The 15,401-nt window shown below is 41.7% G+C and overlaps 1 protein-coding gene across 1 annotated transcript in view; it reads left to right on the top strand.

Annotated features, from left to right (window-relative positions):
- Nucleotides 1-4,083: 4,083 nt before the first annotated feature.
- Nucleotides 4,084-15,401, top strand: part of LOC131625607 (uncharacterized) — a 41,874-nt gene continuing 30,556 nt past the window's right edge. Inside the window, exons 1-5 of the mRNA XM_058896454.1 lie at nt 4,084-4,389; nt 4,471-5,210; nt 6,292-6,423; nt 6,519-7,969; nt 8,051-9,450. Of these exons, the coding sequence (XP_058752437.1) occupies nt 4,084-4,389; nt 4,471-5,210; nt 6,292-6,423; nt 6,519-7,969; nt 8,051-9,450 (4,029 nt within the window). The remainder of the gene's footprint in view (nt 4,390-4,470; nt 5,211-6,291; nt 6,424-6,518; nt 7,970-8,050; nt 9,451-15,401) is intronic.

Raw genomic sequence — 15,401 nt, forward strand, 5'->3', positions numbered from 1 at the left:
CATCTCAACAACCTTCAAACCTCCATTCATTCATTAGTGCCATAGCTCTTGAATTCTCATAACCATGGCATGACCTCCACTATCGAAGCATCATCATCATGTCACCATCATCATTCTTATCAAAAGCGTGAAAGCATCATCATCACCATCACCGCTTAGGAACTTCAAGATTCGTGGAACTCTCTTTCATTTCTTTGAATCAAGATTCGCAACAAGTAAGCTCTACTCCTTTGCATTTAGAAGCATATAGGCCTGGAACCCGTCATCAGGGATTGGGTTAGGATTTATACCACCATGTTTTCATTGAAGATGTTGCATATTGTGTATGGATTCGTTTTTATTGAACATGAATTCGGTTTGTGTAATATAGTTCTCATATGAATGTATGGATTGCGTAGTTGAATGCCTTGTGTCATGAGGATTGCTTTGGTACTTACTTTGTGTGATTTAGGGAGAGTCTTGAATGTTAGGGTTCACATAACTTGTTTCGGTTTGAATGATAGAGAGAGAATTGTAAGAAAATAATCGCAGATCCGCGATCAGCGTGAAAAATCAAGTCGGAAGGTGGCGCCTTTTTAAAATTCTGGGCATTCTGGTTAAGCTCCGGCGGCGGAGTGGTTGGGGAAGACGACCGGAACAGTGTTCCGGCGTCTGGTTCAAAGTGCATGTTTTCTTTTCCGTCGGCTTACGTGGCACTGGTCCATTTGCCTATTTTCCAAGCTTTTTGGTTTTTTTGTCTTATCCACATGATTGCTTAATGAGATGACGCATTCTGATTGGTGGCTTCTGTTTTTTTGTCCTATATGACTTAATATTGTATAGCACCAATTGATATTATGTTGTGTTCATGTTATTCACGTTACACTTAGAAAATAAAAACCCTTAAAGAAAATAAAGAGTGTCACATGCTGTAAATAAATATCATGCTGAAAAATGGAAAAATGGAATAATAAAATGTTAACGGGCCACACGTGTTGATTGGGCCTTAACGCCATTGTTTTCTGCACCCTCTCTTGTCTGGGCCTTAGCGCCAATGAATAGAATTAGCATTTGTTGAGTTTACTTTCTCACCCCCAGTTTCAGGTAGATTCTCATTTACTTAATTTTGTTTTCCCTCTAATTTTTGACTTGTAATTCAATTTCCACTGGAATAAAAAATAAATAAAAATATGTTTTAAATAGAATAATGTGTGTAGAAATTTTTTATATTTTTGTTAGATTTTTAGAACTTAGTTTGTTGTTTTTAATAAATCATTTTCTTTAGTGTGTTCATTGTGTTTTTTAAGTTCAATCGGTTTTGCAAATTAATTTTGTTTAATACCTTAGGAGTAGAATTTGATTGCCATTTTTTGTGTGATATCAGTAGACTCATATACCATATTGTGTGAAAAAAATAAAAGTTTAATTCTATGTTTTGGTTAGGTTTTCATTAGATTTTCTATACCCGATTTATGTACGTTCCTAAACGGATAACCATGTGAATTTGACCTATAATTTGCTTTGCATTTATGCAATTGACTTAGTTTCTTTTTGTACATATAAGTAGGGATGTTTAGAGGACCTAAGAACTGGAGTTGAATTTTTCAAGACATGTTTTCTTATTTTACTTGATTTGTCTTTCTTACATGTACATAACTTACCTTTGGTTAACGATTGCACTATAACTTGTCCGAATGACCTATAATTTTGTATGAAACTTCTTGACTTGTTTTGTGATTGCTTAGACACCTTTTAGAGGTCATTAGCTACTGACTTCCATCATTTGATTGCATTCTTCTAACTTCACTCCTAATTTGAATTCTATTAACTAGTTTTGACCTAGTTTTGTATAGTTTTGTTAGAACTTTGTTTGTTTCAAGTTAATTGACTAACATAGATTGGTATAAGGTCTTGGACCTATAAATGAACTAATTGCTACTGACTTTAAGCTTTGTTCATGTTTTCATTTGCTTTTTGTTTCGGTTAATTGATGTTTGTTCACTAATTGTTAAGTAGCGATTCAAGCGATACTTTGGTAACTCTTTGTGAATATTTTCGTATAGTGCCATATGGCTTTTGTGTTTGATTTAGGACATTTATTTCCTTGATTTGCTACTTCCCTCTCTTCTCATCTTGTTGGAGTTGTAACTCCATTCTTTTGCCATGTTCCCTTAGACTCTTCCTTCTTTGTTAAGAGGAATTGAGATAGGTTAGGACAGTTATCCTTGACCTTAGGGCCATTAGACTTAGATTAGAATAACTTAGATTAGAGAATAGGTTAGTTCCCTTTTTCATTCTTTTTCTTTTTTCAACTTTAAAACATTAATAAATAAAGAGGCGAATCACATTAAGAAAGTGATAGAGAAATGAGTGGGATTTATTCCCTAATCTGTTTCTCAATCACTTAGTGGCATAGAAATGAGTGGGATTTATTCCCTAATCTGTTTCTCGGTCACTACTTAATGGGAGAGAAATGAGTGGGATTCATTCCCTAATCTGTTTCTCAAACATTAATTAATGGGAGAGAAATGAGTGGGATTCATTCCCTAATCTGTTTCTCGAACATTATATAATGGGATAGAAGTGAGTGGGATTCATTCCCTAATCTGCTTCTCGATCATTATACAATTTTATGTGATTCGAATCGCAAAGTAATTTCCCTTAAAAAATACCCAACCAAAAACATTTAAAACACTTAATAAAGGCTCGAATTAAAACAAAGTGACGAAGTGGTGCGAAACCTTGTATTGGGTTTTGTTCATCATGTAGTTACATAAAAAACACAAACCCAAGTTCATTTTCTTTTGCCTTGTTAGGCACCTAAGAACAAGTTAAGTCCTTTCCAAAATTAGGCGTATAAGTCTCCAAAGGTCGAGCATCGTGGATCGTGACCTTAACCGCTGTTCAACTAAAAAACACAAAACAAATGGAAACTATGGAGCCGAACTACGGTCGTTCTGATTCCTGAAAAGGATACGTAGGCATTGGGTCGCGGGGCCTAAGCGAACACAGTTGTAAATAATTCCTTCTTTTCCCCGTGTTTATTTTGCATGCATTCGCATTTAGGTTTTAGACATTAGACACCCTTTAGATAGAAACAAACATAGGTGGATACCATCGAGTACGATGGGCGTGAGGGGTGCTAGCACCTTCCCCTTGCGTAACCGACTCCCGTGCCCTGTTCTCTGGTCGAAAGACCTTGTTCTTGTTCTGAGTTAGGTTTCTGATATTCCTTTCCCGCGATGGGATGAATATATTAGTGGCGACTCTGATTCCATTTTTCGCGGTAGCGACAGCTGGCGACTCTGCTGGGGATGTTGCTAGACCTGTTGCTGGTCCATCCTTAGTGAGTCGATCCTAGCCTATCCGTTTGTTTGTTTATTTACTGGGTGTTTATTTGTTTTTATGTGTATACCTTGTATATATGTTTGCATGTTTACTTTTCTGCTTGCATATCATGTTTATTTCTGTTTGCACATCATGCATATGGATTATATTCTGTGTTCCTTGGGGTCTTCTGTTCTGTTTTGCAGGTTGGGTGGGATGTTCTATGAGGTAAAAGGCCCAATACCCAGGCCAGAGTTGACACATAGGATACCTAGGATAGAGTGGATAGTCATGACGCCAACAGAATGTCAGGTTCTGTTGATTGCGATCATGAGACCCACGACCAGCTGAGACTCGAATGGGATACCGTTGTTGGCATGTATTTGCAACAATGATGGTGTTTCAGGAGAGTTGCTAACGCTGGAGACCTTTTGACCTACCTTGACCTAGATTCACCTGTGAGTGGGGTGGGATATTCATGACAGGTACCGTTGGTGACTGTTCTGTTATGTTGGTGACTATGGTTCTCATGGGTTTGCGGTATCTATGCCGGATTTTGGTCCTGCGACATCCAATCCTGTTCAGAAGAAACATACACTTCTCCTATGTGGGGAGGAGCTTTCATTGCATCATAATCATCATAGCATGTTTAATTTCAAAAAAAAAGAAAGAAAAAAAAGAGAAAAAAAAAAAGAAAGAAAGAAAAAAGAGAAAAGAGATTAACATTCATATGCATGCCATTTTTCAGGTATCCAAAGTCAACACTTCTCATCAAGAATGGCTAACAGTGTGACCGTCAACAAAAAGACTACAAAGCATACCTTCTCTTGCAGTTTCTACCGTGAGGATATAACACCTTTGGTCCGATTGAGCACCCGAGTTACTGGGCAAAATTTGGATGAATTCAGAAAGACTTATGGCCACATTCTGCTTATGTTAACTACTCGTATTGATGAGTGGGGTCTCTACACTCTTCTTCAGTTTTATGATTCTGAGCTGCGTTGCTTTACCTTTCAAGATTACCAACTAGCCCCTACCCTCGAAGAGTATGCACACATTCTTCAAATAAAAGTTCAACATAAGGTTCCTTTTGTGTGTGCACCCGAGAAGCCCAAAATGGATCGCATTGCTGGTGCTCTTTATTTGAGCATGAAGGACGTTAAGGATAACTGGAAGCCTAATGGTGGGACCCATGGATTCTATGTGAAATTTCTGATGAGGGAAGCTGAAACCCTTGCTGATAAGGAAAAGTGGAAAGAATTCAATGCTCTCCTGGCCGTCATGATCTATGGATTAGTGATGTTCCCGAATATTCCAAATTTTGTTGATCTCACTGCCATTTGTCTCTTCATGGATCAAAATCCTGTACCCACTCTGTTGGCCGACACTTATTATGCCATCCATTCTAGGTATGGAAAAAAGGGATCAGTTGGGGGTTGTTTGCCAATACTGTACGAATGGTTTTCTTCACATTTGCCTAAAAGCGGAGCGTTTGTCACTACAAGAGATTCACAGAAGTGGCCCCAAAGGATTATGGGACTTACCGCAAATGATATTGTTTGGTATCACCTCCGAACGGACATTGAGCAAGTTATAACCAGATGTGGAAGTTTTGGCAATGTTCCTCTCATAGGGACAAAAGGAGTTATCAACTATAATCCGAAGCTAGCACTGCGCCAGTTGGGTTTTGTACTGAAGGACAAGCCGTTGGATAAAGAGATATTCGAGTCCGTTTGCTTTGAAAAAGGAACCGATCCAGATGGTTTGGAGAAAGTAAGGAGTGCGTGGAACAAAATTCATACAGAAGACCGAACTACCTTGGGGGAAAGAATGCTATTGCTAAGAAAGCTTATACTGAATGGGTTGAAGAAAGAGTTAAGGAGCGCCTGCTGCCTTTCCCGAAGGTTAGCCCTCTATATGAACAACCACCTGAGATTTTAACTGCCACTGTACCAGCTGAGGAGTACAACCAAGTACATGTAGAGAATATCAGGTTGCGAGAAAAAGGGGAAGACGCTAAAATAAAGTACTTCTTGGTGGATCAGAAAAGGGCTGAATTAGCACATGAGGTTAAAATGCTGAAAGGAGGATCTTCCAGAGTTCAAAAAAGGGCCAGAACTGAAAAGGGGGAAAGAGCTACCACTGTTCGTATTGAGGACCATCAAAGGGTTATAGAAGAAGCGGTGAAGAAAGCAGAAGAAAAGCTCAAGCGAGAGTACAGAGAAGACTTAAGGGCTCACAAGCTCAGAGTAGAGAAAGAGGCTAGGGCCGAGGTAAAGGGTTTGAAAAAGAAGCTTGAAGAGGAAACCACTCAGAGGGTAGCAATCAAGAAGAAGCTTGAAGAGGAAATTACTCAAAGGTTAGCCGTGGAGACACAACTCAAAGGTAGTCATCTCCGTTCCGCTCGACTAACAGAAGAGAATGCAAAGCTCAGAAACCAGATAGCAGAAATGGAAAGTACATCTGAAAAGAATACCCTCCCTGATTGCAAAGGATGTGAGAGCTTGGTGGCCCACTGTGATATGTTAGATGGGGAGTTGTTTCGCAAAGATGTGGTGATTCAAAGTTTTGTCAAAGGAAGAGATCGAGAAGTGACTAAGAAGATGTTTGATGAAACTAAGAAGTGGAGCGACGAGCACTTCAAACAAGGAGGACCTTTGTTTTACACCAAGATGGATTAGTGTTTGAGCTTGTATTTCATGACCACCACCAGGCTTGTTAGATGGGGTCCTTTGTCTTTTCTGTTGTTTGAACTATCTTGTCAATGTATGGGTATGCCCAAACTCAAAAAGAGATTATTAATGAAATTTGGGTCTTTTGTTTCCTCTTGATGTTTATCTTTTGTCACATTGTTAAACATTCTTGATTAATATTAAATATTTTGGATACTCTGAAAATGGCACCTCACATCATATGCACACATGCACCTCATGCACATCATGCACAAACAGGTACATCAGATGGTGTTCTTATCTGACTGATCAGGTTTTCTCTTTCAGCAATTGCACCTCCGCCTACACATCGCTACTACACAAGGGCTAATCACTCACTGCAAATGGATCAGTTAAGGGACGATCTTATCCAGATGAGAACTCAGGTTACTGCTCAGATGGCTCAGTTCATGGAAGTCATGCAAAACATGGCTGATCGCCAAGAAGAACTCAGAATCAGGATGGACACAGTTGCTCAGGTTGTTGCGGACCTCCGCAAAGAAATCCTGCTGATATTCGTGTTAATGGTGAACCTGTGATCGGAGGACCTGGTGTAATTCCTCCTGCTGCTAATCAAGGTAATCCCCGTGGGCCTCCCCAGCCTACTCTTGAAGGACAAACCACACAACAAATCAGAAGGGCTGCTGCTATCCCCGTGTTGGAAGAGGACCGACACGAGGATTTGTTTCCTGAAAGTGAATGGGGGTTTCCACCGGATGCTGGAAGGATGTTTAGAGGTCTGGAGGAAAGGATGAGGGCGATGGAAGGCCAAGGATTGGGTATGGATATCAATGACTTTGGTTTAGTTCCTGGCGTCCGTGTACCACCGAAATTCAAGGTACCCGACTTCGAGAAATACAAGGGGAATACTTGTCCTAAGACACATGTCCGAGCTTACTATCGCAAAATGCATGTGTACTCTGAGGATGAAGGATTGTTGATGCACTTCTTCCAAGATAGCCTGACTGGGGCATCCTTGGAATGGTATATGAGATTGGAGAGAGCTAATATCCGAAGTTGGAGGGACCTAGTTGATGCTTTCATAAAGCAGTATCAGTATAATGTTGACATGGCACCAAATCGCACTCAGTTACAGAATCTATCCCAGAAAGCTAATGAGTCCTTCAAAGAATATGCACAGAAATGGCGCGAGTTGGCAGCTAGAGTCCAGCCACCTATGTTGGAAAGAGAAATGATGGATTTGTTCACCAACACTCTGGAGGGCCAATACTACTCCGCCTGCTCTGCATCCTCAAGTTTTGCCGAGTTGGTTATGATTGGTGAGCGAATTGAAAGTGGGATTAAGGCTGGTAGAATACAGAATCCAAGTGCTGCTAGTTCCTCTTCTGGGGCAGGAGGGAAGAAACCATATAACGGATTTGCTAAGAAGAGAGAAGGTGAAACAAGTGCTACTTACTATGGTAAAGGTAAAGGCCATGTTTATCAACAGGTATCCGCTGTTACTATACCGAGTACTCCTCTTCAACAACAACCACAACAACAGCAAAGGCATCCCCCACGTCAGTATCAGCAAAAGTCGAGGCCACCAAGAATTTTTGATCCCATACCTATGACATATGCACAATTACTCGCTCATCTCTTACATGGGGACTTGGTGCAACTTCGTACCATGGGCCCTCCACCTGCTAAGCTTCCTCCTAACTATGATGCTAATGCCCACTGTGAGTTTCATTCTGGGGCTGCTGGGCATGATATTGAACATTGCATAGGATTCATGCATAAAGTACAGGATCTGCTCGATTCAAAAGCTATTGAGTTCACCCCTACTCAAGGACCTAACGTTGTACAGAATCCTATGCCTTCCCATGGAACTCATGCCGCAAATGCCATCGATATTGTTGAAGACATTTACTTGGTCAAGGATGTTATCAAATTGGGATCGTTGTTGCCATTATTGAAAAAGGAATTATCGAGGATGAGACTATACGCTGGTTGTGGAGAATTCTGTACTGATTGAATGGTCACCTCCTCAGTTTGTGACAAGGTGAAAGATGGGATTCAATAGTTGATAGATAGTGGGTATCTACAGTTTGAGCATGTGCGACATCCAAAGTCAGTCAAGAATGAAATCAATGTGCTATCCATCCCGTATACTCCTACTAAGATCCCGATCCCTGCCAGAGCGCCGCCTTTGGTCATCACGTTGCCTGGTCCCATCCCATATACTAGTGAGAAAGCAATCCCATGGAATTATGGCGGAGAAGTTTTCTACCAAGGGGCCAAGTATGAGATTAAAGCACCGGTTGAGAAGGAAGATGTTGATAATGTTGTTGGCATTGGAAGAATGACAAGAAGTGGTCGTATTTTCAATCCTCCCCAGAATACTCGCGATGACAATGCAGAAGCTCTAGCTCAAGCAAAAGGGAAAAGAGTGGTAGAAGATACGGTAGATCCGGGGCAAAGCTCTAACTCAGAAGATACTGTGGCCAAAGAGATGGAAGAGTTCCTAAAGATCATCAAGAAAAGTGAGTATAAAGTGGTTGACCAGCTGAGTCAAACTCAATCTAAGATCTCGATCTTACAGTTGCTCTTATGCTCCGAGACGCATCGAAATGCTTTATTGAGACTCCTAGGCACTGCCTTTGTCCCTCCTGAGATCTCAGTGAATCAACTTGAAGGGGTGGTGTCAAACATCAATGCTGGTAATGGATTGGGATTCACTGATGCAGACTTGCCCTCCGAAGGTAGAAACCATAATAGAGCTTTGCATATATCAGTGGAATGTAAAGGGACTATGTTATCTCGTGTTCTCGTGGATAATGGATCTTCTCTGAATGTATTACCGAAGTCGTCTTTGATGAGGCTGGACTACTCTGGTGTCGAGATAAGGCCGAGTGAATTGACAGTGCGAGCCTTTGGGGAGGTTGACTTGCCAATAATGATAGGCCCTCAGCTTTTCACTATTACCTTCTTTGTGATGGATATCCACCCGTATTACAGTTGTCTCCTGGGACGTCCATGGATCCATGCTGCTGGGGCCGTGACTTCCACATTGCATCAGAAACTCAAATTTGCCACTCAGGGGAAGATAGTCACGGTATGTGGGGAGGAAGAGCATGTGGTAAGCCATCTTGCGTCTTTCAAATATATTGATGTGGAAGGGGAGGTCCACGAAACACCTTGTCAAGCGTTTGAGGCTGTCCAGACTATCAAGATCCCTTATGTTGAAAAGAAGAAGTTGGAGGCTCCTATGTCTTCACTAAAGGAAGCCAAAGCTGTGGTTGAATCTGGTCATCCTGAAGGATGGGGCCGAGTCTTGGATCTACCAATCAAGCAGGATAAGTGTGGGATTGGATATCAGTTGGGGCAAAGTTCTTCTGATGGGTCCTTCAAGAAGCCCGGAACCTTCGTTCCGATCAAGTTCTCTAGTGCTGGCATTGTTAAGGATCATGTTTGCGCTGCTGATGATGAGGTGGATAGTGATTATGACATTGAAGAATGGATCAAGCCGTGTGTCCCGGGACAGAAGCTTCTCAACTGGTCATCCGAAGACATCATCTCAATTGCTCTTGATCAAAAGTAATAATGTTTGTTTTTGTTTATCATGCAATAATTCCTGTGTTCTGCCCAAGACACAGTGAACATATGTAGGGCCTCATTTGTTGTTTTTCAATGTTAAAATCATTAATAAAAAGACGTTTTTGCATTCAAATATTTTGTTCCCTGTCTTTCGTTTTTACTTTTATATTTATAATTAATCAAAAAAATGGCAACGTTTCTTATTCATCATCATCCCCCCTTCTAAAATAAAGCATAAATCATAATCCATGCAGATCCACTTCTCCTCCAGATTCTATTGACAACGATCTTGCTATGCCTCGTCATGACTTTGACAAACCTATCTACGCCGCTGAAGAAGGGGATGAAGAAGATTGTGAATTGCCCGATGAGTTGGCCAGATTGTTGAAACAAGAAGAGAAAGTGATCGAGCCACATCAAGAGCCTATTGAGACGGTGAATCTTGGCACCGAAGAGACGAGAAGGGAGGTTAAAATAGGGGCTTCTTTGAATGAGAATGTGAAAGAAAAGTTGATTGGAATGTTGAAGGAGTATTCTGATATCTTCGCATGGTCTTACGAAGATATGCCTGGATTAGATACTGATATTGTGGTGCACAGGCTACCCCTTAAAGAAAATTCTCCGCCCGTCAAACAGAAACTCAGGAGAACACGTCCTGATATGTCCAAGAAAATCCAAGAAGAGGTTCAGAAGCAGTTTGATGCAGGTTTTCTTGCTGTAACAGTTTATCCACCATGGGTCGCCAACATTGTACCTGTACCTAAAAAAGATGGGAAGGTACGAATGTGTGTCGACTATCGAGATCTGAATAGGGCGAGCCCGAAGGATGATTTCCCGCTTCCTCACATTGATGTATTGGTAGATAATACTGCTCAGTTCTCAGTTTTCTCCTTCATGGACGGTTTTTCTGGTTACAATCAAATAAAGATGGCGCCCGAGGACATGGAAAAGACAACATTCATTACGCCTTGGGGCACCTTTTGTTACAAGGTCATGCCGTTTGGATTAAAGAATGCTGGGGCAACCTATCAAAGAGCTATGGTGACTTTGTTTCACGACATGATTCATAAAGAGATTGAGGTCTATGTGGACGACATGATTGCAAAGTCCCATACCGAAGAAGAGCACCTGGTTCATCTGAAGAAATTGTTTGAAAGGTTAAGAAAGTTCAGGTTAAGGTTGAATCCCAATAAATGCACCTTCGGAGTGAGATCAGGAAAGTTGCTTGGTTTCATCGTAAGTGAAAGGGGTATCGAGGTCGATCCCGCCAAGGTAAAAGCTATACAAGAGATGCCTGAGCCGAGAACTGAGAAACAGGTTCGTGGATTCTTGGGAAGGTTAAATTATATTGCAAGGTTCATCTCACACCTTACCGCCACGTGTGAACCTATCTTCAAGCTATTGAGAAAGAATCAGGCAATAAAGTGGGATGACAATTGTCAAAAGGCATTTGATAAGGTTAAAGAGTATTTGCAAGAGCCTCCAATCCTCATGCCTCCAGTGGAGGGTAGACCGTTGATTATGTACCTGACGGTTCTCGAGAATTCAATGGGGTGTGTGCTGGGTCAGCATGACGAGTCTGGTCGAAAAGAGCACGCAATTTATTACCTTAGCAAAAAGTTTACCGATTGTGAATCAAGATACTCACTACTCGAGAAAACTTGCTGTGCTTTGGCATGGGCTGCTCGCCGGCTGAGACAGTATATGTTGACTCACACCACTTTATTGATTTCAAAGATGGACCCAATCAAATATATATTTGAGAAACCGGCATTGACAGGGAGGATTGCCCGTTGGCAAATGATCTTGACAGAATATGACATACAATACACTACTCAGAAGGCCATTAAAAGTAGTGTAATTGCTGATTATCTTGCGCATCAACCTGTGGACGATTACCAGTCTATGTACTTTGAGTTTCCTGATGAAGATATAATGTGCGTGGCAGAAACTTCCAAAAGTCAAGATCAAGAGGAAGGACCTGAACCAGGAGCGCGATGGACGCTCGTGTTCGATGGTGCCTCTAATGCATTGGGTAATGGTATTGGGGTTGTGCTTACTTCTCCAACAGGTTTTCATATTCCATTTACGGCCAGGATTTGTTTTGATTGTACTAATAATGTGGCTGAATACGAGGCTTGCATATATGGTATTGAGGCGGCCATTGATTTGAGGATTAAAAATCTCGCAGTTTATGGAGATTCTGCTTTGGTGATTAGTCAGATCAACGGAGATTGGGAAACACGCCATCCCAACTTGATTCCCTATAGAGAACATGTGGTGAAATTGGCTCAATACTTTGATGAGATCACCTTCGATCACATCCCTCGAGAGGAAAATCACTTGGCTGATGCTTTGGCCACTTTAGCATCCATGTTCAAAGTCAAATGGGACAATGAAGCGCCGTCAATTGTGATCAAAAGGTTGGATGAACCTGCATTCTGTGGCGTCATTGATAATGTGCCTAATGAGAAACCATGGTTTTATGACATTAGGAAATTTCTGGAAACCCAAGAGTATCCTGAGGGTGCTTCCCTCACAGATAGGAAAACTCTGAAGAGACTATCTGCCAAGTCTTCATTGCTGGAGGTGTGTTGTACAAAAGGAACTTCGATTCTGTGTTGCTCAGATGCGTGGATAGACACGAAGCAGCAAAGATCATGCAAGAGGTACACGAAGGATCCTTTGGTACACATGCAAGTGGGCACACCATGGCTAGGAAAATATTGAGAGCAGGTTATTATTGGTCGACCTTGGAACACGATTGTTTCAACCATGTGGTGGTATGTTACAAATGTCAAGTGTATGCAGATAGGGTTCACGTACCTCCAGTTCCTCTGAATGTGTTGACATCTCCTTGGCCATTTGCTATGTGGGGCATCGATATGATTGGGGAAATTAAGCCCACCGCCTCTAATGGACATCGTTTCATCCTCGTTGCTATTGACTACTTCACCAAGTGGGTTGAAGCTGCGTCTTATGCAAATGTCTCCAAGCAAGTAGTGACTCGCTTCATCAAGCACCATATAATTTGTCGTTATGGGGTTCCTGAGAGAATTATCACTGATAATGGATCCAACCTCAATAACAAGATGATGAAGGAATTATGCGAGAATTTCAAGATTACGCATCATAACTCCTCCCCGTACCGGCCAAAGATGAATGGCGCAGTTGAGGCGGCCAATAAAAACATCAAGAAGATTGTGCAAAAGATGGTGGTCACTTATAAGGATTGGCATGAGATGTTGCCCTTTGCTTTACATGGTTATCGTACCTCGGTGCGCACTTCCACAGGGGCAACTCCTTTCTCGTTGGTATATGGCATGGAAGCGATTCTTCCGGTGGAGGTTGAGATTCCTTCATTAAGGGTATTAACAGATGTGAAGCTCAGTGAAGCTGATTGGGTCCAGACCAGATTTGATCAATTGAACCTTATTGATGAAAAGAGACTAGCAGCCATATGCCACGGGCAAGCCTATCAAAAGAAGATGAAGAGAGCCTTCGACAAGAAGAGTCGACCTCGACACTTTCATGTTGGTGACCTTGTGCTCAAGAAGATCCTGCCTATTCACAACGATCCTAGGGGAAAGTGGACTCCGAATTACGAAGGGCCTTATGTCGTAAAGAAAGTCTTCTCAGGTGGCGCCATGATCCTCTCAACTATGGATGGCGAAGACTTCCCACTTCCCGTGAATGCTGACGCAGTTAAAAAATACTTCGCATAAACCTGATCAAAAAATAAAAATAAAAGAAAAGGAAAAGATCAGGAAAAAGAATGAAAAAGAAATAAAGTACACCCGCTAAGTTGAAAACCCGAAAGGGCGACTTAGGCAAAAAAGGGGTCCTGGTGGATTGAAAACCCGAAAGGGCGGTCCAGGCAAAAGAGGGACGAAAAGCGAATGACTGCGTCGTGCATTAGATCCTCGAGCATAGTTAGTCACCATAATTGGAGGGCTCACAAGGGCAAAGGATCAATCCACTCATCCATTTCAGAAAGCAAAGCAGAAGGAATATCGAAGATCTGCAGGGCATAGCAAGATTGGAACCCAATGGAATCTTTTCTTACGTTGCCATGTTTGTAAAAGCTGTTTGTTTTCCTTTTTGGTGGCCACCTCCTTAAGGGGCCGCTTCCTGGTGTACTCGCCTATGTTAGGCATTTCTTTTCATTAATAAAATAAGATATTTCACTCAAAAATTCCTACATCGTTTTATTTTTACTGTTTTGCTTACAAAAGCGTCCAATTATTTTGGTAAGCATTGCATTTCTAACATCGAAGTCCTACAAAAAGAACATGAGCTAAAACAAATAGAATTGTTTAAAGATTTTGAGTACTTGGGATGGTGGACGAGGTAGAATCATCATACCTGGGGCATATTTGCTTGATTTGTTTTGCAGGAATCTCCGATCATTCAGCACAGTCGGATGCCAGTACCCACGCTTCAAGAGGTATCAACCAAACAGCTCTGTCGATATGGAACCCAAAGGTCTCCTTTCCCACAAATACCAGAGTTTATTTCTCTGGGGAACTCTCATCCAAGGCTCAAATGCTCCGCAGTGTTGATTAGATTCCCTTATTCTTCGACAAAGATGTGGAAGTTCAAAAAGGGGAGGTGCAAACTTCAAAGTTTCCAAGCAAGATGACGATACGGCCCCTCTAGTGTAAGTCCTCCCCCACAGAAGTGACATACTGGGGGTCGTCCAAGAAACCATCTGATGGCCTCACAAAGTCAAAAAGTCAAAAAGAATCCCCACAGAGTTCATCAGATAAAAGACTTTCTCCGGTGTTCACACGAATGCCTTTATTTGGCACTTTGCATATAGTAATCATTGCATTCACACTGCATCCTCAAAAGCGTAGCGTTCCCATGAATAGGGAGCATTACGCCATGGAAAAATTCAAACATGCATCAATGCATGAGCCAAGTTTGTATGTGATTCCAAGGCACAAAGTAGCATATCCCCAAAAGAAATCTTTCTTTCTCCCTCCAGTGCGGACTGGATACAAAGTCTTTCTTTGTCAAGATCATTACCTTCTTTGGTTATTTCCCGTTTGCAGAGCTCAATCGTTTGGATAACCCACACTTTGTGTGTGGCAATTCGAATGATTGTCACTCTTGAAGAGTTACACCCCGCCTTTTGGCCTGTGGGATTCAGTCAAGTCCAATAATTATTGGCATCTCTTTCAAAAGTCCCATGGTTATGGGCATCCTTCAAATTCTGGTTGTTACCAGCAAAAGTCCTGTTGTTACAGGCATCTTTCAAAATCTGGTTGTTACCAGTAAAAGTCCTATGGTTATAGGCATCCTTTGGTTGAGTCTAGTGGTTACTAGCCTTTTCCTTACAGTCCTGTGGTTACAGGCATCCTTCGGTCAGGTCTGATTGTTATTGGTCCTTTCCTTCAAAGTCTGGTTGTTACCAGCAAAAGTCCTGTTGTTACAGGCATCCTTTGGTCAGTTCTAGTTGTTACTAGTCTATTCCTTTAAAGTCCTGTTGTTACAGGCACCTTTGGGCAGCTCTAGTTGTTACTAGCCTGTTCCTTTAAAGTCCTGTGGTCACAGGCATCCTTCAAAATCTGGTTGTTACCAGCAAAAGTCCTATTGTTATAGGCATCCATTGGTCAGTTCTAGTTGTTACTAGTCTGTTCCTTTAAAGTCCTGTGGTCACAGGCATCCTTCAAAATCTGGTTGTTACCAGCAAAAGTCCTATTGTTATAGGCGGCCTTCGGTCAGTCCTAGTTGTTACTAGTCTGTTCCTTAAAGTCCTGTGGTTACAGGCATCCTTTGGTCAGGTCTGATTGTTATTAGTCCTTTCTTTCAAAGCCCGGTTGTTATCGGCAAAGGTCC

Source organism: Vicia villosa, unplaced genomic scaffold (genome assembly GCF_029867415.1).
Source record: "Vicia villosa cultivar HV-30 ecotype Madison, WI unplaced genomic scaffold, Vvil1.0 ctg.000227F_1_1, whole genome shotgun sequence".
In the NCBI taxonomy this organism is placed as follows: Eukaryota; Viridiplantae; Streptophyta; class Magnoliopsida; order Fabales; family Fabaceae; genus Vicia; species Vicia villosa.